The sequence below is a fragment of the Pleurodeles waltl genome, chromosome 3_1, assembly GCF_031143425.1.
Source record: "Pleurodeles waltl isolate 20211129_DDA chromosome 3_1, aPleWal1.hap1.20221129, whole genome shotgun sequence".
Taxonomy (NCBI): Eukaryota; Metazoa; Chordata; class Amphibia; order Caudata; family Salamandridae; genus Pleurodeles; species Pleurodeles waltl.
In genome coordinates, this window is record NC_090440.1 from 626,669,556 (window position 1) to 626,691,681 (window position 22,126).

Consider the following 22,126-nt stretch of genomic DNA (forward strand, 5'->3'; position numbering starts at 1 on the left):
TGAGGGACTTCAATGCCTTATTTGATTGTCTACAGGCTCATGATGATCCTTCGGACTTGTTGGCCAATATGGAACTTTTGTCTCAGTTTTTGTCTGGCGCTACATTTGACAGTCTTTGAGCCTCCACTGCTGCAGCAGGGACTTCGATTGCAGGTCAGGGCTCCTTGGGGTTGAAATCCTGGCAGTTGGAATCGGGCCAGAGTTCCATCATTTGTAAACTGCGTTTTTTGGGTTAGAAGCTGTTTGGTCCTGAACTCAATGACATGGTGGAGAAGGCTGCTGAGGAGAAGAAGATTATTTGTCCTTTTAAGCAAGGCACGGATAAAAGGCAAGTTTTTTTTTTAGACGTGGTGCATTTCAGTCCACGGAGCGTCGTCCCCTTTGTGGAAGGGCCTGGGTTGGGGGGACGCCTTCTACAATAATTCCCAGTCCTCTTCCTCTGGTGCCTCTTCTGGCCAGCAGCACAAGTAGCTATTTGGCAGTGGGGGGGGGGTCGCCTTAGGGCTTTTCCTCATTGGAAGCAACTCATCTCCCATGCCTGGGTTCTTTCCGTGGTGGAACTTGGTCATTAGATGCGGTTCAGAGATGTCGTTCCACCTCCTCGGTTCCTTGTACTCCTCCAAAATCTCACAAGCTGTGTCAGTCTCCAGGTGGGTATCCAGTTGCTGTTGTTGAAGCAGGCAATTGTTCCGGTTCCAGAGTTGCAGAAGGGTTTGGGATTTTACTCAACTCTGTTTTTGGTCCCAAAGCTAGACGGTTCCTTTCGGCCCATCCTCAACCTCCGGGCCCTGAACAAGTTTCTGCTTGTAGAACATATCATGATGGTGTCCCTTCCTTCAAACATTCTTCTTCTTCCTAAAGGGGATTTCTTGGCCATGCTGGATCTTCAGGATGCTTACTTTCACATCCTGGTCCATGTGGAGAGTCAGCCATTCCTGAGGTGCGCGGTCTTTGACCAACACTTTCAGGTTCAGGTCCTCCCTTTCGGCTTGGCCACTTCGCCCAGAGTGTTCACGAAGGTATTGGCCCCTTTTGTGGCTTTCTTGTATTTACAGGGTATTGTCATTTATCCTTATTTGGACGATTGGTTGCTTTCTGCTTCCTCTCTTTTCAAGGCTCAGAGGCATGTGGAATTGGTGCTCAACGCCCTGCACGACTTCGGTTTCCTGGTGAATCTTCCAAAGTCTCACCTTGTTCCTTCCTAATTGCAGATGTTCATCGGCGCTCGTTTGGATACTTGCCTGGGTGCTGCCTTTCTGCCGGACGACCGGATTCTTTCTCTTCAATTGGCAGTGTGCAACTTGTTGACTCGTTCTCACAGCTCTGCAATGTGCTAGTTTAGGTTTCAAGGCCTGTTGGCGGCCTCCACTGCTGTGGTCTTCTGGGCGTGGTTTAATTTGAAGCCAATTATGAATCACATCCTTGCTCACTGGGATCCTCGCTCCAAAGACTACAAGGTTCTGATTCCTCTTTCAGATCCGGTGAAGGCTGTATACATCAGGGGGGAGTTGAACTATTGGGCGGACAGTCTCAGTTGGAACCTTCCGTCCTCTGTAATGTTTCACCTGACTCGGCTTTTTTTCCGCTTGATTTGCCGGAGGTTCAGGGTTCCTCGGCTGGATCTTTTTGCATCCCGCACAATGCCCATTGCCCTCAGTTTTGCATGGAGCTTCCTTCTCCTCTGGCGGTAGATGCTCTGTCCGTCCCTTGGCCACCGGGGCTTCTTTATGCCTTTCCTCCGATTCCTCTTGTGGCCCGGGTTCTGCAGAAGATCCTGAGGGAACATTCTCAGGTGATTCTCATTGCTCCTTACTTGCCCCGCCGTCACTGGTTTCCTCTCCTGCTTTCTCTGGCATGGGGGCACATTCTCATTCTACCTCACAGGCCTTCTCCCCTTCATATCCTTCCCTGTTGGGCTGGTTGGCTTCCCGGTTACGACTGATGGCCTGGCTTTTGAACAGGTAGGTTTTGTTCAGTTGGGCTGTTCTTCTCAGGTGGCTTTCGACATTGTCTTCCAGGAAGCAGTCTACTGTGAAGTCTTATAATAAACATTGGAGGTCTTTTACCTCCTGTTGCAGTCCTCATCCTGTGGACCCTGCTTTGATTGCTCCTTTTCAGATCCTGGACTTTTTGAGGTATGGGTTGTTGAAGGGGTTGTCCCCCAGCACTCTTTCGGCCCAGTGGGCTGCTATCCGTGCTTGTTGCTCTTTTTCTGGGGATTTGTCCTCCTTGTCTCCCCTGGTGTCGCGCTTGCTGCTTAGTTTGATTGCATGGCCCTCCTGTCCGTCAGTTGATTCCTTCATGGGATTTGGCCTTTGTCCCGAGGGGTCTGCTGGGTGCTCCTTTTGAGCCTTTGTAAGAGGCTGATTTGCTTTGGCTGTCTGCTAAGGTGGTTTTCCTGGTGTCCATTACTTCGGCCAGACGTTTGGGTGCTCTCATGGCTGTTATTCCCCACCTCAAAATTTTCCCGGATCAGGTTGTGCTCCGGGTGGATCCTAGGTTTATTCCTAAAATGTCTTCATCTTTTCATTTTTCTCAGGAGGTGCCTGTGTTTTCTGATTCCTCTACGTCCTTTCCCTCCTCGTTGGATGCCAGAAGGGCTCCTCTGATTTACTTGGATCGTACTAAGCATTTTAGTTTGTCTCAGTCCCTGTTTGTGGCTTGTGGTTCAGTCTCCAAGGTTTCCACCCAGACTCTTGAGTCGATGGGTCAGGCTGGCTATTGCCCGTGCTTATGTTGCAGTTGGGGAATCTCTTCCTGATGGTATCCAAGGGAGGTCCACTTGGGCTGTTTCCACTTCCTGGTCGGAGGCTGGAGGGGGTTCCCCTTTTAGAGATTTGCAGGGCTGCCACTTGGTCGTCTCCTCTTACGTTCCTCACTTGTTATTGTCTTTCTGTGTGTGACGATTTTGGGTCGGCAGGTTTGTCTACTGCTGCTAAGTGATTGTTTTGTTCATTAAACATGTTTGCTGGTGTCAGTTAATTGCATCTTTGTTTTCTTTCTGCTTGAATATTTCCTCATTTGTTTGGACTGGGACGAGAAGGACCCCATGAGGGGTAATGTCCCGTTACTTACCGGTAATATTCATTACCCCGATTAGGGGTCCGCCTCGTCCCAGTCTGCTTCCCTCCCCCCCTCCCTGTTGAACCTTGTCTGGCTCTGCTTGGTAACATACAGGACGAGGCAGGAGGGAGGAGCCGTTTAATAAAAATAAAAGAAGGACTTTTAGTGGGAATAGTGTTGAGTGGCCTCATTTGTTTGGACTGGGATGAGGAGGACCCCTCATCGGGGTAATGAATATTACCGGTAAGTAACAGAACATTCATCCTTGTCCATCGCTCTTAGACAGGTTTCCTTTCATTTTAATATTGTATGCACAAAGACGAGCTGGATCTTTCAGTATCTATCTACGCATACTATATTTTAAACAACATATTCCCCTGTAATGAAGACCTTAAGATGGCACTTGTGTAACGGTTTCGCTTTGCAGTCCGAGAATGTAAAGTGAATTATGTGAGGATCTTTTTGGGATGCAGTCAGCGTGAAAGGCAAGGCTGTAGCATTTCACACAACGAAACGTATATACCTGTTAAAAAAAAAACTCGTTGCATTCATCAGGAAATTAAAAATGACGCACATTTTTTGTAACTCTGCAGTATGAAAGAAACAAAGATTTTAATAGGATCAGAGCAAATCAAGAAACTTAACTTGGTGGCGCACAAATAATAAGCATTCACTGAACCACTTTTGCCACAAATTATTTGTGTGCAATACTGTATATTTGTATCTACAAAACTGGATGTCTGTGCGAACTTCGTTGCCATTGAAATGGAAAACGTGCTGTCTGTAAATGGCAGTGCGCTACTACTTGATGTTTTAGTTACATATACAAATAAATCACCCGCCTAATGGGCATTAAATCGAGCTGGGTGGCAAAAGTTTGTTGCACTGAAAAGTTGGTCGTGGTTCTACAATGTTCTAGAAACACTGCTGTAGAGTAATGTTTTGGAGCTACAACAGCTGAAGACGGGCTTGCAGCCCAGTGATATAAAAAGTGTCTTGTGCTGGCAAACAAAGAAGTGTTTCACATAAGGGAAGAGCAGTATGGTAATGGGGACTATAGAAAACAGTAGGGAACAGCAATGTGAAGAAGAGCACACTGTAGGCAAAAGCAGCATGGCAACTCTTTTATAAGAGTGCTGGTATTATGGTTGTAGGTAATCAATAACCACTGCATTAAACACTGATCTTGGGTTCTGGAATCAAATGCTACCCGTAGGTAAAGCGTTTGAATGCAACGGATAGTAAGGGAATGGATAACAGTACATGTTATGCATGGTTTTATGCCAACTGGCTAACCCACACTTCACTTTTGGATCTGGCGTTAGGCAAGACCATTTGGTTTCACCAAAATGATATACATATTATGCACACACGGAGGGGCTTTCAGCCAGACCTCTTTATTCATTGGTCTGCTATTAAGTTCACATCTTTCTTCCGCCCACAACAACATACAGTATGGGGCAGCGGTTCAGCCATCTTCAACCATAAGGTAAGTTCACTGTGAGTTATGTCATATACCCTTTCACAAGGAGCACCTCCACAATTAAAGTAATTCCTTTAAGTGCCAGGAGCTATGATGGCATTGTGTGGTTTTTGATACCCAGAAAATTATTTTGCTTTTAGCCAATTCTTTTTTTATGTTTTTGATTGGCGTGGGTCCGGCAGCTTCACCAACAATACAGTTTGGAAATACCATGACAGAACAAGTTTTGACAAAGCCAAAAGGCTGCCGACCAACATCAAGCTTATTGACTTTACCAGTGCTTGTTTACTTTGTCCACAGAAGATCACCTCTATGTACTACTTTGAGACCTTGATGAAAGTGACCTCCTTCCTTCCCACTGCAATACCTGTTTCTCAGGCCTTGTTCAATGACCTGTATGACAAGTCAGACCTTAAATTGTACTCCCCAGCTCCATAGTATGAAGTGGTACTCCCTAAACCACTTACCTGTATTCCTGAGTGGTGGCCGCGTACCTGTGGATGTTTTGGGAAGTAACTTCCCCCTTCTTGGACGAGGCACCCAGGTCTGATGTCTACTGGCCAGGGTAAATTAAATCCAGAGACGTCTGGTAAGAGGAACCCTTTTCATGATTGCTAGTATGAAATTCTATTTGCTGAGAAAATGAAAATGATGTGATTTAATGACTTTGTTTGGGTTAATATGTAAACTGTATTCTTGGCATTGGGTTGTAGATCCGTGTTACATCCCTCTTTGCTGTGTGTCATAAACGTTTGCTAAACTAGCCCACGGCTGCCAAAGCAAACAGTGGTGGCAAGCACTATTTAAATACAATTAGAATCTTAGCTGCAAGTAGCAAATTGTCTGAGTCATGGCTTATAATTGGAGATCAAAACGAAATGGCAAGAAAAATAATTTTATGTCGTCGAAGAAACCTGTCTTCGCTCTTTCCTTGCATTCAGCTCAGATGAGCTAAACCACGAGGACTCACTCAGGGGGGGCATCTACTTTCTCTCCCAGTGCACTCTGGAGCCATTCCTTTCCCAAATTGTCTTGCTCGAAACAATCTTATTTGTGTGTTTGATAGAATGATACATGTGTTAAGTCAGCTGGATTTCTAAAATAGATCACACAAACGTGAATCCACAGATCTGCATTTCTGAGAAGCCCCTCCTTTGTGTCCACGTAAGAATTGGTGGCATTGGGCTGACAGTTACGGTTTGACCAAATTTCTGACTGGTTTCTCATCGCCTTACCTCATTTAACCTCTGACAGTTGCAGACAGGTGGCATTATCAGTTACAAAGAGGACTATTGATCAGATGTGCAGGCTGTACTGTATTTTCAAAAATGGAATAGCTCTTCCGTGTATACCCTTTAAAGAACGCCACGGGTGCCAAATTCTTCCAGATATTTTGAAACAAAGAAGGTTTCATAGGCTGGATAGCTAGTTTTTCCAGGTAAGTAATTTTTCCCTTTCTCAGCCAGAGTTCAGAGTCCATGTCGCTTCCATTCTGTCACTGGAAGTGCAGCGGTGTCTGCTTACATGGCAGTTATTTTGTTCTGGGTGGGTGAGCCATTCATACTGTAACCTATGTCTTTTTCACTCATTGCTCACCAGGAGACAAGGCGTTGGATGGCTACAGCAAAAAGAAATATGTCTGCAAATTGCTGTTCATTTTCCTTTTGGGCCACGACATCGACTTTGGACACATGGAAGCAGTGAATCTGTTAAGCTCCAACAAGTACACCGAGAAACAGATTGTGAGTGTTTGTTAAACCATTGTCCCTGCAGGACTCGTTTTACTTCAGCGCCATTTCCCTTATACAACAATGTTTCTGTTTGAGTTGATGCATAGCGAAAATGTTCTGATGTTGAGTCTGGTGGTCAACTCCTAAAAATCAGTTATGTATTTAGTGACCTCAGAAGGTCTCGTTGGTATCTTAGGTTGAAAATTAGTTAGTTATTCCTCTTCAGCCTTATTTGGTTGATAAGTAATTTCCAGTTTAGGGACATTTGTCATAAGTGTACCAGGATCATAAATGTTACTTGTTTTATTATTTATTGTAGTTTTAATAAATCGCAGCCAAGCCTTCTGTGGTAGCCACAGAAAGATTTTGGAGATGGCTTCATAGTAATTTGCCAGAACCGGTAATGGTGAACTAGTCAATCATCCAGGAGAGGTGGACTGTGCCAAATATGTACTCAGCAAGGCTGTCAAATATGTACTCACAAGATGACAAAATCTTGAAAGGCACATCAGTCCTACTAGCCTGGGAGAAGAAGAAAGTTGGTTTGGGCGTTTGACTGGGCGGGATATAAGGAATACTGCTGGAATGGGATGTATTTGTCTATAAACCAGAAAAAGGGCATTTTTTTAATCCAATCCTTGCATGTGATTTACAAAAGATCCCTGCATGCGACAAGCAGGTTCTGGTGCAGCTTCAGTATCGGCTGTAAACAAAAGAGAAAGCTTCATCTCACTTAATTGTAGTCTGCTTATGTGGTAATAGACAATCGAAACGAGACACCTCATACTCTGGCCTTGCCATCAGGTTATACGCAAATGCACACCATAGCCAAGAGATGAGCTAGCCTCCGGCACACTTCATTCTCTGGTCTACATTTCCTTCTTTTGCATCCTCTTTGCTCTGTAAAATGTTGCACGCAACTTGGATTTGAATCTGGATGCAATGTTTTTAATGATAGTACTGAAGACAAATGTGCCTGGAAAAGTGCACCATTTGGCCCATTATTTTAGAGATCCCCTCCATCCTTTTTTTAATTCATTTTTATGTAGGGTCTCTTGCTTGCCTGCCATACTGGCTAACAAAAATAGTGCAGCTCGGGAGTCCGACCTAAAAAAGGTTGGATACCCCCTGGGTTAAGGTGTGAGATACCCCCCTGAAGTAAACCACTTATTTTTGTTTGTGTGAAAAGGGGCTCTAAGCTTTAAACCCTTGTCCCCAGAAGTTTCAAGAGCACTTTAAACAGAGCAATATTAATCACCAAAGAAGTTTCACAAAGTAGTTAGAGTGCACTGTCCAAATACAACAAATCACTGTTTGATTCTTGAAGATTTCCTGACATTTCAAGCTTTGTTATCTAGATGACTAAATTATTTTTTCATGTACACGAGCCAACACGGTTTTAACTCATGTTGGTATGGTCCTTTTTGAAGTTCTTAGAAGATACAAAGGTACTGTATGGAGGTGTTCAGATCAAGGATGATATCTTTCAGGGGGGAATAACAAGGAGGTGAAAGTCAAGCTCTTTTTTCTTGACCAGCAATGATATGCTCTTATGGTGTGTTTTCCTCCTTCATCTCTGTTACCTGTAGGGCTACCTCTTCATCTCAGTGCTTGTGAACTGCAACAGTGAGCTTATCCGTCTCATCAACAACGCAATAAAGAATGACCTGGCCAGTCGCAACCCCACATTCATGGGCCTGGCTTTGCATTGTATCGCCAATGTGGGCAGCCGAGAAATGGGAGAAGCTTTTGCTGGAGAAATACCAAAAATATTGGTAGCTGGGTACGTCAATTCATTTTTGTATCTCTTGGTCTTTTTGAGAAATATGTAGTTTGTATTGCGATAAAGTTTTCATGCATTGATGTTTAATTCAGTAGATATGTATTTTTTCACACCTTTCCTGCACATGCTACATTGTTCTTTGGATGCATGTTGCTGTAATGTGCAAAGTGCCTTTGTACAAATGAGCGTTATTCCTAAAACAAATGATCGCTACCACTGTGACTGTTACTCGTTATGAGTAAGAAAAATGTATGCTGCATGCACGAGGCTTAGCCTAGTCTAATTAAAAAACGATGCAAACATGACGCTAGATCCTCCTCTGTTATTAACCGTTTCGCATAGGCATGAAGGAGATATTTTATTATTTATGGTTACGTTTCTTGTATAGCCCAACCAAATGGGCTTAGTATCCTTGCATTAGAGCACCGTAACTGATAACAATCTGATTACCGCTATCGGCGTTGGAATAAGACGGACACCATGGACGTAGTTACTCCTGATTCAGGACTTGTGCCATGGAGAAAATGCACTGGATGTCAAACTGATGGGTTTCCTCAATTTACAGAGATAATAAAATAAACTAAAAGACCCAGAGCCCTTATGGTATCTTGCACTCCTGAGTTAGTCTTTGAGTTTACTGACACTTTTGTTTGATCTAACTTCATCATTACATTTTTTTTTTTTTTTTATAGAATCTGTTTTATAGTTTTGGGTGTGTAGTTATCCAACATGTACAGAAGGCCAAATGCGACCCTCACGAAACATTAAACAACATCAATAATAAACAAGATCAATACCACATTCAGTCAGTTGTCTTATACAGTGTTAAGGCTTTCCTGTATGACAACATCTATATTCAGTTGCCTAATCGTATAACATTAAAGTCATTAATATGCTTCCCATGCAATAGACAGAAGACTAATGTTCTGCTTATTTATACCTCCTGATCCGTAGAGTCGTCCATGGATTGGCTAACACCTGTTTCGAATTTAGTAATTAGTATATTCCAGGTTTGAAGGTCCTCTACAGCTTTATCATCAGTTCTCACCCGCTTAAGCCGTATTTCCTCCGCCACCACCCATTCTATATCATCTTTTTTACAGTGTAGTTCCTGTTGACCTAGCCAAGTAATAGCCACCCTGAGCTTGGCCAAAATGAGTGTCAAATGAGTGAATTTGTATTCCATTTTTTGCGCCTTATGGAACTGTATGTCCCCAAGTAGACAAGCAGTTGGAGTAAGCTAAGTATGTATCCTGCACTTACCTTTTACGTGTAGTAGGATCTCCTCCCAGTACCCTCGGACTAATTGACAACACCAGGCTAAATGTAGAAAGGTGGCTACGGGTTACTGACAGCGGGGACACCCATCCGTTTTTTAAGAGGGTATGTCTTATGCATTAACATAGGCGTAATATAGGTGCTGTGTAGATAATTAAAATGCATCAGTTTAAATCTTGCATTACTAGATATAGTGTGCACCAGTGAGTACATGTTATCCCAGCGTACATCTGGAGTATGCTCCCCCTTTTCTCTCTCCCATGCGTTTCTGAATTTACGATGAGATTGCGGCTTATCTGCCAAGAGTGCTTTGTACATGTGTGCAATTAAATGTTGCCCCCCCCCAGCTTCATGAGAGTAGCAACGAGGTCTGAGGGGTGCTGGGATAGTCTGTCCAGATGTCCTTAAGTATATTGACTATACTGGTGTGCAGGAGAAATTGCCCCTCCCTCAGTGAAACGTGTCCTGCACTGCTTCAAATTTAATGCAGGTGTCTGTAGGATAGAGAGCACCCAAAGTCTCACATCCTCCCTCCCTCCCTCCAAACTATAGTGTCGACAGCCGCAGCCAATATGCGGAAGCCAGGTAAGTCCCAAAAAGGAAGGTCCCTGGCAAAGGGTGCCCTCCTCAGCATCCCGTGTACCGCTCTTTCCCATAAGGATGCCATATGTGTAATGAGGTAGGGAATGTTCTTTGTGGTTCTTCTGTCAGAGTATAGCAATTGTGGTAGTGTCATCTGTAAGCCAGTGTGCTGCATGCTGTATTTGGATACTAGACAGTACATTTCCATGCACGGAAGGGCATCTAACTTCATTACTGAACACTGGAGGGATGTATGATGGATTCAGTAAGTGAAAATCTGACCTTAAATGACAAATGGCAAAGTTAGATTTCACATGCATTACCTATAGCATCTGAGCATTTTGATTCTCTTCTTACCAAGATGTTACAGTTTTACGCAATGATCATATTCCTGGGCTGTCTTGCAATACCAAAATCTGCACAAAGCAAACAAAAATCATGTTGGGCAATGCTTACCTGGATAGCTGCCAACAACCTCTTCATGTCACTTCTATTTCAAGGACTAGAGCAAAATGGATGCCTCTTGCGCTAGGAATTAACTGCTTAGATGTGTCGCCAACTATTTAGGGACAATTTCTTTAGCTTGCAGATACCCACACTGTTCTGTTAGGACAGTGCTATAATCACAACCAGCCCTCTCATACATGGCCACAATTCCCCCTTGACAGTATCAAGAGTGGAAAGACCGTTCGATCCCTGTGTTTTCATGGAATTGTGTAGGACTAGGTAATGTCTGTTCTGTGTCAATTTTCAGAGGGAGCCTTTTCAGAGTAGATTCAGAACATTTGAGTCCACATTTTATTGTCCCTTTCAAAAGATTGCTCTGTCAAAGGAAGAAAATGTCAAACTTGATTAAAGGTTCAATAGAAACCAATGACAGTACGTTTCTGAAAGCTAAACTCCCCTCCCTTTGAAGGTGGACCTTTCATAGCAGAACAGAGACATGTGAGTGAGGGAGAGAGAATTTGACTTCTGTCATCTGTGCTTTTGCAGAGGTTTATTATTTGACTTACTTGGCTATTCTGTGTTGTGCACTACAAGGTTTTAACAACACCGGCCTTGGTGATCATCTCAGCGTAGTAAAGGTTTCCCTATACTGAGCTCCCTTACAATCCGGTTTTGTGCTACTGATCTTCCCTTTTTAGCGAGAACAATGAAGTGTACTTGGTTGCCATAAACGTAATATCGACCACATCGAGTAATCTATGATGGGTCAACTTTGAAGCTCAGATGGGTATGTCTTCCTGTTGTTGTCCTGAGGAGGCCTAGAATGTGAAGGCCGAAACTTTGCGACATATACGATTGGAGGAGTCAAGTTAAATTTGATGTGGAGATGAATGATTTGTGCAAGTCACACTTAATTGGACGATGCGAGGACATTTATTTGTCTAACAGTACTGCCTTTAGAGACTACCTCACTTAAGGACTGCATTTGAGACAAAGACGCAGCCTTTATGAATTATTAGTGGAAGACAATGCCTATGCTTTGTTTTGTGCTAAACCTAATGTTTCTAATTGTGCTTCAGTGTCTGTATCCGTGAATTCATGTGTTATGCAAGGTGTTAATGGTACCCAAAGATTGTGGTTGTAATAGAATTGCATAAATGTATTCTCTGTAATAAACATTTTTTGACCCTGGGGCAATTATTTTGCTCTCGTCGGATAAAATCAGAATAGCAGGGTCTGTGAAATTCTTAGAAAGTGGGCAATATTATGAGAACATGCTTACTACATTTAAAATTAGTGTATCAATCCACTATGGAATGACATCTCTGCGTCTTTAATATCATCAGAAACTCAGTTTCAATGTTGGATTATGCACTCAAATGTTCTCAGATGGGCTCCTTCTAAGCTTGCCTCAAAAAATGTTCATTTAAATGCCATATTGCAGTATGTAGTTGCCTTGTTAGTGAAAATCATTTAATTAATTCTGGAACCTCAGCACGTTTTGGACATATAGAATAGGGGTTTGAACATACTGCCTCACATTCCATCGCTCAGTTTGCCCCACTGCGTCATGGTCAATGCAGTGCATGATAATGCTTACTTTCGTAGTAGTCCTTTATTTTTCACCCTTCGTGGTGAAGCCTGTGCTGTAGACATATTAAAAGTATTTGGTTAAATTATAGATTTACGATGAACATCACAGTGAGTCAAGCTAACAGTCTATGGTTGTCACCGGAAGCAAAATACTTTTGTATGTCTACAACACGTTTCTGGACTCAGTTTCTAGATGGGCGAATAACACTCAGCATGTAGAATAGCTGGAATGCTCAAAACTATTATTACAGGGATAGGACAACTTTCATCCTTCACAGACAATAGGAATTGAAATGAGCTTCCATTGTTAGTAGCAGAACAACGCCAGAGAATTGATGGTTATTGAACTTCTCCTGAAAAAGAAAATCCTTTTTTAGTTAATTTTGCTTTAAATAAGGAAGCAGAGTGATCTCCCTGTATTGTGATGTTGATCAGTCTCCCAACATCAGTCATCTGATGTTGTGGACTTAAGGGCAGTTCATGGAGTCTTTTAGGCAATTTTTGTTTGCCTTTGCTGTTAATCCTTATAGAACACGCCACGATTATCGGTTTGTTAGAAAAATGAGTGCTGCTGTACATCAGTGCTGTGTGATGGAGAAAATCGTACCTATTTTATCTATATTTCGGAAGCAAAGCATAGTGCAAAGCAATACTGCTTCTGAAAGTCAAACTTAATTCTGGTTTTAATTTGACCTTTTCTTTTTTCAGGGACACTATGGACAGTGTGAAACAAAGTGCTGCCCTCTGCTTGCTGCGATTGTATAGAACGTCTGCAGATCTTGTGCCAATGGGGGATTGGACGTCGCGTGTGGTGCATCTTCTTAACGACCAGCACTTGGTGATTCATTTTCCAGCTTCTTAGATGTTTCTTGTTCTGCCCATCAAATCTCCATATTTATTGGACTAATCATTTACTCCAATTATAGCATCCTGTTTTTTCCAGGGTAACTATAGTCTTTGTAATTTTAAAGATTGTTTCAGGGCATCCTTTGGTAATTCAAGGTAGAAACTCGTCTTCATAATATTCTGTCTGGTTGCATTGCTTAGAGACAAAGCAAACCAGATCAATGCACCTCTTTTGCAGCCAGTGACCAATCGCTCGAACACATGCTGTAATACTCTAATTTGCCCAATTAACATGTTCCTACAAACTCATATGTTGTGGCATTTTTTCCAGTATTCTTCCAGACAGAACCTGAAAGAATCACCTTTCACAGTTAATAGTGTAATTTTCGTAAACAATTAAAACCAGAGAAAATTTATCACAATATATTGATTCCAGCATTACACATGCAGTTACTGTTGAGCGCTAGTTCCTTGCATCTGTCTGATAATGCATATGTACGTTATGTTGAATCATAGACTTTCTCATGGTGATCACGTGTTCAGTTGCCCATCCATCTCTCAGCTCGGAAAAGAGACGTTTTAACTTTTTCACCGTGTGGCGTTTGTGTCCATGGCTCTTCCTACTCCTCCTTTGTGGATGACCGAGTCACCACTTGAGCAGTTGCCAAGCACAATGTATGATTTGCCATGTATTAAATTACTCCTTCTTCCTGTATCTGCAGACAGCAGCCCTTTTCCCTCCTCTTTTTCTTCAGGTTGTGTGCTGGTTGGGGATGTGCTTCGTACTACCGTCCTTCATTATTTTTATGTATAGCAGCTTTGGTTTTATTCCTTTGCTGGTTGTTTTAGCAGCACAAGGAAACGGTTTCAACTCCTATTCCATGAGCCTTACGTTTTGCTAATGTGAGCTTGAATTGCATGTATGACTCTGGCTTCTGTTGCTTTCCAGGGTGTGGTCACCGCTGCAACTAGCCTCATCACTACTTTGGCGCAGAAGAACCCAGAAGAGTTCAAAACATCTGTGTCTTTGGCTGTCTCCCGACTCAGCAGAGTAAGGGAATATTCTGTGATTTTCATGAGATGTGGAAGCCTTTCCACATGCATAAGATGTGGGTTTTGCTTTCCATCCACAAATGTTCATATGCTCCCGTATGTGTTCTCTACAAGGCCTTCCAAAATATACATCCTATTGTGCTTGTCTTGATACTGTTATTTCTGTTGCAAATTCCTTATTTTTTTTATTGATCATCTGTGTATGGCTGGAGATGAAGTTATTCTTGCTTTCTGCAATGTTGCAATTGTATGTAATGGGGTGGACTGTTTTTAGGTGACGTAAAATTAGAGAGCTCTCCAGATAGTGAGCAACGTTCATTCTCTGATATCTGTCCGGAGCGAATAAAATGAATTACTATGCTTTTGTTTACAGTTTTAGTTCCACAATTGAAATCATCCCTCTGCAATTCAAATTACCATTATAAACTCTTGCTGTTCGGTATGTTTGTGTACACTAGCATAGCTAATAGAAAAGTGTCAGCTTTAACTCTAGACGCACATAGGTAGTACACCAATCTAACTCGTTGAGGTGGGGGGATATAGTCACGAAATATTTGGAATACATACATTTCTAAGATGGAGCACTGCCTCACACGAGAGGGTGTTTTAAGCTCTTGCAATTTCATTCAGGTCAACATTAACACTGCAGACCCGCCAGTCACCAACATAGAAATCAGCGACGCCGGGAAGGATTTTCAACTCAGACATCATGTTTTTGCCACCAATAATAAAGTAATTCGTGGTGCGAATCTCTATGATATACAGCAGTTTCATCAACCCAGCCACAAAATGGAGGTGACAAGGCTGTCCTGGATTACTAGAAAATAATCTAATTGCTTACCCTCTCCAGGATCTTGTCGGTCTCCCAAAAAAAGACTGATGTTCTCAGAGGTCCATATCAGTTGGCTAGCTTGAGCCTTTATCCTAAAGAAGTGAGTGCACACAACCCTTGCACTGGATCCTGCTGGGGTCTGGAATCAGATTTAGAGCCCTCTGTATCATGCAAAGTGCTATTCAATCGTGGGCCCATCTGCCCTCAGAAGCTAGACACACATTATGTACCTATCAGTAGCCATCAGTTTGCCAAATTAAGCCTTGTCTGCCAACCAAGCTTGTGGCAAAAACGCATAGGACAATAACCCCTACAGTGTAAAGACCAAGACAATGGAATGCTATCAAATGATCATTGAAGGCAGAGTGCATCTGCCAATCGCCTTTTCTGTAATAAACCATTACAAACATAGGTAAGATGAGCTTTCAGCTGATTATGATCAAACCTTTTTGCAAGAGTTGCCGATCATGGCCACGCCATATACTTGGAAGTGGCCTTTTTACCTCGTACTGTATACAACACACTAGTGACACCGAGGCAGGATGAGCTTAGCCAATGGACTGACATTAGGAGCGAAATAGTGTGATCTGCCGAAACCCACATTCAAGTGGGAGGCTGGACACAATCCATCAATTCAGATTCAGAATGCCAAACTGAGGGCTACCTGTATTTAAGTAGGCCACCCTTCACTTCAATTAATAGGTCCATATGAAAACATTAACTGCTGAAACGTCTTTTAGAAAAACAGACACCCTCCCCCCTATCCAGGTTGCCAAAATCTCAACCTTTCATATGTTCTTCCTACAAAGATTATGATCTTTATGAAATTCTTCAATCTAGGAAGACTCACCAGCCGCATACTTGAGGAAGGATTGCAGTTGTAGAATATTTTAGGAATTAGGTGAAGGTGGACATTTTTGAATGGGGATATGTTGCTAGTCAGTTAGGAGTCTGATTTCGAGAAAGATTTTTTGCACTCTTATTTGTTTCATGTGCTGCCAAATTAAGTACCTCCTGTTTTCCTTATCTCCGCCAGTGCCTACAGGCCAAAATATAAATGTGCTGACCACAGACTTCTCTTGGAAGGCTCCCTCATTTCACAAGTATTATCAACCAAGAATTCAGCTGTGCCTGTTAAGGGACATGCCAGTCCTAGAAAAAACTCACAAATTGCATCTCTATAAAGCTATGAACCAGTGCCTAGAAGTGAGAAAATGTCAAATAGCTTGAGAGATTAAACATACTCACCTCTCCTCCTCAGTCCTGACACCCAGACGACCTCTCTCAAATGTATGTGTCCATGCACAGTGTAACATTAAAACAAAGGTACTGCTGCTCATGTTGGGTCATAGAAACAGAAGGTGGGGCAAGATGTATCAAAGGGTTTTACCCATTCTATGTCTATGGAAAAATGTGTTCGTACATATGGCCCGTAGTCTTTCGATATGATGACACCGTCTGGACTTACCTTCAGTCTTGTGAATGTAATGCTTGTTCTTCTCGGTTATTACTCGGGTTATCAAGCATGGATTTCAGGCTACCCGACTCCTGCATTCTGTGTGGTTGTCTTTTTTTTTTTTTTTTTAAACAAAATCTTCCCCTCCTTACACTAAACTCTGTCTAACAAGCCTGTCTTCTGTTTAGCTTTGTGGTAGCCTCAAGACTGGGTGAATTGCCTTGTTAAGCAGTGTTTGTCAGTGATCCGAGCCCTGGAACTCAAACAGCCGATTCAGTAGTATTACTGCTATGATGAGCTTGACTTGTGGAGACAGAGTTGTCATAGAACCCATCTCTTCACATGAAACAGGGAGCCTACCCTCTCGCACCCACCTGTATTTAATCCAATTGGAGCAGAGCTGGCCAAGCAGTGGGTTCTGTGCCAGAGCTGACTCACTACAAAGCCAAAGAAACCCCTATTTGTCTAACCAGTTCAGGTGTAAATTAGAAGCCAGAAGATGTGGCCCCCTGTGTGGAGCAGGAATGGTGAATTGGGATTGAGATTTCCTGTAAAGTGGGTATAAGGGTAAATATTTTCTGTCAAATCATGAGTGCTCCCTATAGCCAGGTGTTTTAGGTGACCTTTCTCTTGGAGAGCGCTATCCTTCCGTGAAACCATTCCACTTTGGTATCCGATGTACTTTGATGTTTAAAAAAAAAAACCTTTAAAAATATAATAATGTTTTGATAAGGTTTCAGTTAAGAGCTAAGCTGAATGTAGCTGCTGTATATATTGTTTGTCATTGTTTCCTGAACATTTCAATAGGTGACTACCTAAAAGAGGCTGAAGCGATTCACTGAAACTACAAGAAGGCAAAGCACTGAAACATTTATTTACAACCAAGTCTTACGGAGCCTTCATTTCTCAGTTTAACCTATTAAACTTCATTTATACCTAAATGAATCTTAAAGCCACTGTGATTAGCAAAAAATTCCTCAATTATTATGGACGCACATATAGTTCCCCACGTATTTTTTGGTATAGCATGTAAAACTGTACAAATTACGCCGTTCAGAACATGTTTTAAGAAATGTTTGCAATGCCTTTCCATTTTGATTACATTTAACCCAATACCAGTCAAGAGTCACTCACAAGAGGCGCTTTCTGGACTATCAAAAAGGCACAAATACATTGAACTACAAATGACAGTATCATGTTGCAGATGGAATTTGGAAACGTTACCACAGTTAATACAAACATTGTAAATAATTAACTTGCAAAAGTTACATGTGGGTGAAAATGTTTTCAAACACACTTTTTGGTCAAATAAATGGAATTCAGGTTCATATGATTAGTATGTTATGTAGCCCATTTGTGGGTGACTAGGTTGCATGTTTTTTGAGGAATGATGCAAATGGAGTGATTGCATTGGCTTCTTTCAATGTTCTTTCTTTCAGATTTGCTGTGATACTTCCAAAAGAATAATGTGGTTTTAATTGTTTATTTTTATCAGAAATGCCAACACCTTGGACTTTTTAAGGAAAGAAACGGACCCTTTGTGTAAAGAAAAAAAGAGTGGGAAAAATAGAATGGAATTTCGTGCTGTTTGTATTGGTTCGTGGGACTGGGCCTTACAGGCGTTTATCAATTTAGCCTTCTCTGTAGATGGCACTTAAATGTTTGGAATAAAGATTGCCTTGTAATGCCGCTGCTCACATCTCCTGCACTTCCCTTTCCAGATTGTGACGTCAGCATCAACAGACCTTCAAGATTACACCTACTACTTTGTGCCAGCTCCTTGGCTGTCTGTGAAGCTTCTCAGGCTGTTGCAGTGCTACCCACCTCCAGGTAACTAGACATAGGTGGAAAGCTGGAGGGTGAAGAGGCAGATGCTGTGAAGAGCATCAGTAGGGTTTACTGGCCAATGAGAAGTTCACTTTCCCGTAGATCACTGCTTCAAAGTATCTGGCTGAGAAGCATGCAAGAACATTCGCCCCTGAAGTCATTTCCTAAAACATGTACTTACAAAACGTTTCCTTAAAAACCTTTAATAAACTTGTTCATAACTTCAAAAAATCAGTTCTCAGCAAGGAGTAAAGACTTGATGTCTAGTTTCGTGCCGAATTTAGCGTTTTTTTAGGTCACAGCAGTCGAGGAAACTCTTGAGAAGTGGGGCTTATCAGTTCCTGTATGTTTCTAACCCTTCTTACCAGAGGACCCTGCAGTGCGCGGCCGTCTGACCGAGTGCCTTGAGACCATACTGAACAAGGCGCAGGAGCCACCAAAGTCTAAGAAGGTTCAGCATTCAAATGCAAAGAATGCCGTGCTGTTTGAAGCTATAAGTTTAATCATCCATCACGACAGGTGAGCAGAGAAATATTGCACTGATACCATAGCATACACTTTACAAAGTAGTGACACTATGTAGATGTATGCATTTGTAACATTACTGATGTGTTTAGTCTGAGCTATCTGGTTCAACGCAAAGTGCTTAGGGTCCTTCTAGGAGAGGACAGAGTGGAGAAAGACTTAATTTGAAAGGAAACGGGGCCTAGAATGTGGGTGCTTGAACCGGGAAACATAGATCATTATGGGATCTCCTGTAATGGTCTTCAGTGGATAGTTTATAGATATTGACAACTTTTCTGTGCTAAGGTTGAGTTTTAAAAAAGTCTGGTATTTTTGTGCAGTGTCATTCATTCATCCCAATATCAGAATAATTCCCACCACACTAATGTAATTGTAGAGGCTCTTATGGTTCCAAATCCAAAATATGTTCTGTTTCACTCCCTTTTGGTGGGTATTTGTATATCTTTTTAAAACAGTGGACACAACACATCCCTCTAATACTCTGCAAATACATTGGACACCCGACGCTGTGAGGCTTATAATTACCCACAGATGCTTGCCAGATGACCAAGAGCTTCCTCCTCCTTCTTTGACCTTCAAAGTTGTCTATCAAACCACTGAGCTTAAGGGTGGCTACAGGGTTTGAAACTAGAGTTTCCTACTCTACGGTTTCCTTTCCTTTCTTACCTTTTCCCCATTTTCCACAGTGAACCCAATCTTCTTGTTCGAGCCTGCAACCAGCTGGGTCAGTTCCTGCAACACAGAGAGACAAATCTACGGTACCTCGCCCTGGAAAGCATGTGTACGCTCGCCAGCTCTGAGTTTTCCCATGAAGCTGTCAAAACGCATATCGAGACTGTCATCAATGCATTAAAGGTAACAAAGTGAATTGAATGCATTAGTTACAACACAAAAAGTTGTAGCATTTGGCCATTGTTAACGTGCTTCTTCTACTATTGAAGATGACCATCTATTAATTGAAATAAATTACACTGTATGCTTGACATACGGCCTTCAGAAATTCTATGTTAGTGCTTTGGGCCTAATGTCAAAGCGCATATGTCACTACAAACAGTGCAATTTGCAAAATCAGAGGGTTTGCACCTCAAATGGCTTTTTACAATGTCTAAAGCCCTTTTATGAGTCAGAAACCTGTGACATTTAAAAATCACAAAGGGATGTGTTTGTGATCAGAGCTGTAGTTGAAAATCATTGACAGGTACAGACCCCCAAGTTTGCTTGGTAACTGATTTGGCAATCCTTTCAGGTGGTCTGGAGGGGGAGAGGGCATTGACGTAATTTAGGGGCAGCCAGAGCTGCGACCCCTAGGTTCACCATTACAACTCCTGGCACTGCATTTGCGACCCATAGCCTCAGGTGGCAAAATCAGTGCCAGAAACAATAGGGCAGCTCACCTTTATGGGCATCGGTTGAGGCTCCAATTTCCCTGTTTTTTTCAATGTTTTTATTAGAAGGTTTGTGATCATGTATGTATGTGTAAGCGTGTGAGTGTGAGAGAGCGTAAAGGTCAATACTGTTACGTCACTCCCGTTAGCTTCTGGCCTTTTGGTGAATTGACGTTCATGGGATTGGGGTTTGGTGAGGGTAAATGTGCAATGTTTGATTTCCTGTGATTGGCCAAAGCTCAGTTTCTGCTTCGGGCTGGGGTAAGGTGGGGCATCATGGCCGCACCCTCAGGTGAAACTTAGCTTCCTATAGGTCAGGGATACTCATAGTACAGCCCGGGGGCCGCATGTGGCCCTCTTGACCTCTAATTGTGCCCCCCTGGTTAATGGCAGCACTGGGCTGCTGTACACATGACAGAGAAGGAACATTCAGAAAACCGTGTAACGCACATAATTTATTTATACGTTAATTAAAGTAATAGGAAAGAAGCAAAGATGGTATCCTAGCCAACTTATCTTTGGGAACACCTTTAGTTTTAAAGACATCTTGCACTAAACATGTAGAGACATGATAAACTTCCCTGCAATTTTTTTTAAAAAGTGTGCTTTATTAACATGCATGAGCGTTTTCCTTAGTACATCAGGTTATGTCACTGCATTGAGAGACATTTATTAGCAGTGATATTTTTCAAACATGATCTTGGAAACAATCATGCTGCCCATATTTGGAAATCAGTGGCATTATTAAAAGAAGAGGCATTTCTCAGGTGCACCTTGTGCATAGTCCTGGTTGTTATAAAACATTATAGTTTATTAAATAAACCACAAGAAAGGGTATTGTACAGCGCACATCTAAAACTCATGTATTTCAAGTACTCTCATGTGATAATGAAGAAAAATTAGGCAAAGTAAAATTAATCAATTGCCTAGGATCACACAATTTGGTCAAGTGGGAAGCCAGGACAGATACCAGGTTTTCTGGTTTCACATTTAGCAATTCAACCATCAGATGAGTCTCTTTTCCTCTTGTGTTTCACATGAGAAGTTTGTTTTGACTTTAATTCTTGGTGCATGAGAATAGAGCGTTGGTGGCAGACAGAAGTCACGCAAAGCCTTGGTTTGATGTCCGCATCTACTTCGCATCCCCCTACTCCCACCTATCATCACCCGAACCCTTCCCTGCTGGTTTAGGTGCAGCCCTCGGGCAAGCCACAGAGAGTTCTTTGTGGCCCCCGAGGAAATGCTTGTGAGTACCCATGCTATAGGTGAACCTAGCCTGGTGGTTGGATCAGGGGTGGACTCTGGGCCTGTATTGGCTATGGAAGTACGACTCTAGGAGGTGCTTTTACTCAGCGGTTGAGGAATACTGTTCCGGGAAGCATTTGAGAGTAAACAGATCTTTACTGATCTCTGCAGCTCACTTTAGCGTTCTTTAATAAGAGGCAGGGAGTTGTGTGGGGAAACAGCTTCCCATACTTTGCCCTGTTGGCACTACCACACCCGTGCACCTTATTTTATTCCCTTAGGCCCCTTGCCACCAGATCTCTGCTCTACCTGGGTACCTTGGCAGATCGGCGCACTGCAGGCAGCAAGGACCCTAATTTAGTCAAAGCAAGCCACGCGTGGTTGCAGACCCTTCGACATTCACTGCAGCATACATATACTATTACGTTTCTGATGCACTAGTACCCATAAAACCGGGAATTACTTAGAATGGTAGTGCAGGGGCTGTTGTTAATGCTGTTGCCAGCTACTAGTATCTCAACCCCATAGCTTGTGCACCTCGGGGTTTGCAACGTACATGCACAGGGACCTACCTGTTGATTCATGTCGCATTCACGTTTTCTTCCAGAAGCGGAACTCTGGCAAGAAGACCCTGAGTAATTCAGACTCTAAGTGTACAGTTTCTAGCGGTTACAGGATAAAGCTGTCAGGGCACGTTCAGTGAAGAACTTGCTAAAAAGAAAGTGTGAGGGTCCTTCTCGGTAAGCCTTTGCGGATTGCTCCTCCCGGCACAGCCAATGCCAGTAACAACACAACAACCAGGCCTTTAAGTGGAATGAAAAAGCGGGGGGCCTTTGAAAGGGGTGTGGCCGATATAATTAGGGCGTGGCTTAAAACACGTAAATTAGAAATCAGGGCTTAGCATAGTGCGCTGCCCGACTGGTATATTGCTGCTTATTTCTGTCATTCCATCCAGAAATGTAACACAAGTAAAATTACCCGTACAGCAAGAGAGGACT

General features: G+C 42.6%; 1 protein-coding gene across 2 annotated transcripts in view; it reads left to right on the plus strand.

The window, feature by feature from the left end:
• Positions 1–22,126, plus strand: part of AP2A2 (adaptor related protein complex 2 subunit alpha 2) — a 308,871-nt gene that overhangs the window by 149,441 nt on the left and 137,304 nt on the right. For both annotated transcript variants that reach the window (XM_069223134.1, XM_069223136.1), the window contains exons 3-9: positions 6,146–6,288; positions 7,866–8,059; positions 12,668–12,797; positions 13,755–13,856; positions 17,868–17,976; positions 18,342–18,492; positions 19,185–19,353. In XM_069223134.1, the coding sequence (XP_069079235.1) occupies positions 6,146–6,288; positions 7,866–8,059; positions 12,668–12,797; positions 13,755–13,856; positions 17,868–17,976; positions 18,342–18,492; positions 19,185–19,353 (998 nt within the window). The remainder of the gene's footprint in view (positions 1–6,145; positions 6,289–7,865; positions 8,060–12,667; positions 12,798–13,754; positions 13,857–17,867; positions 17,977–18,341; positions 18,493–19,184; positions 19,354–22,126) is intronic.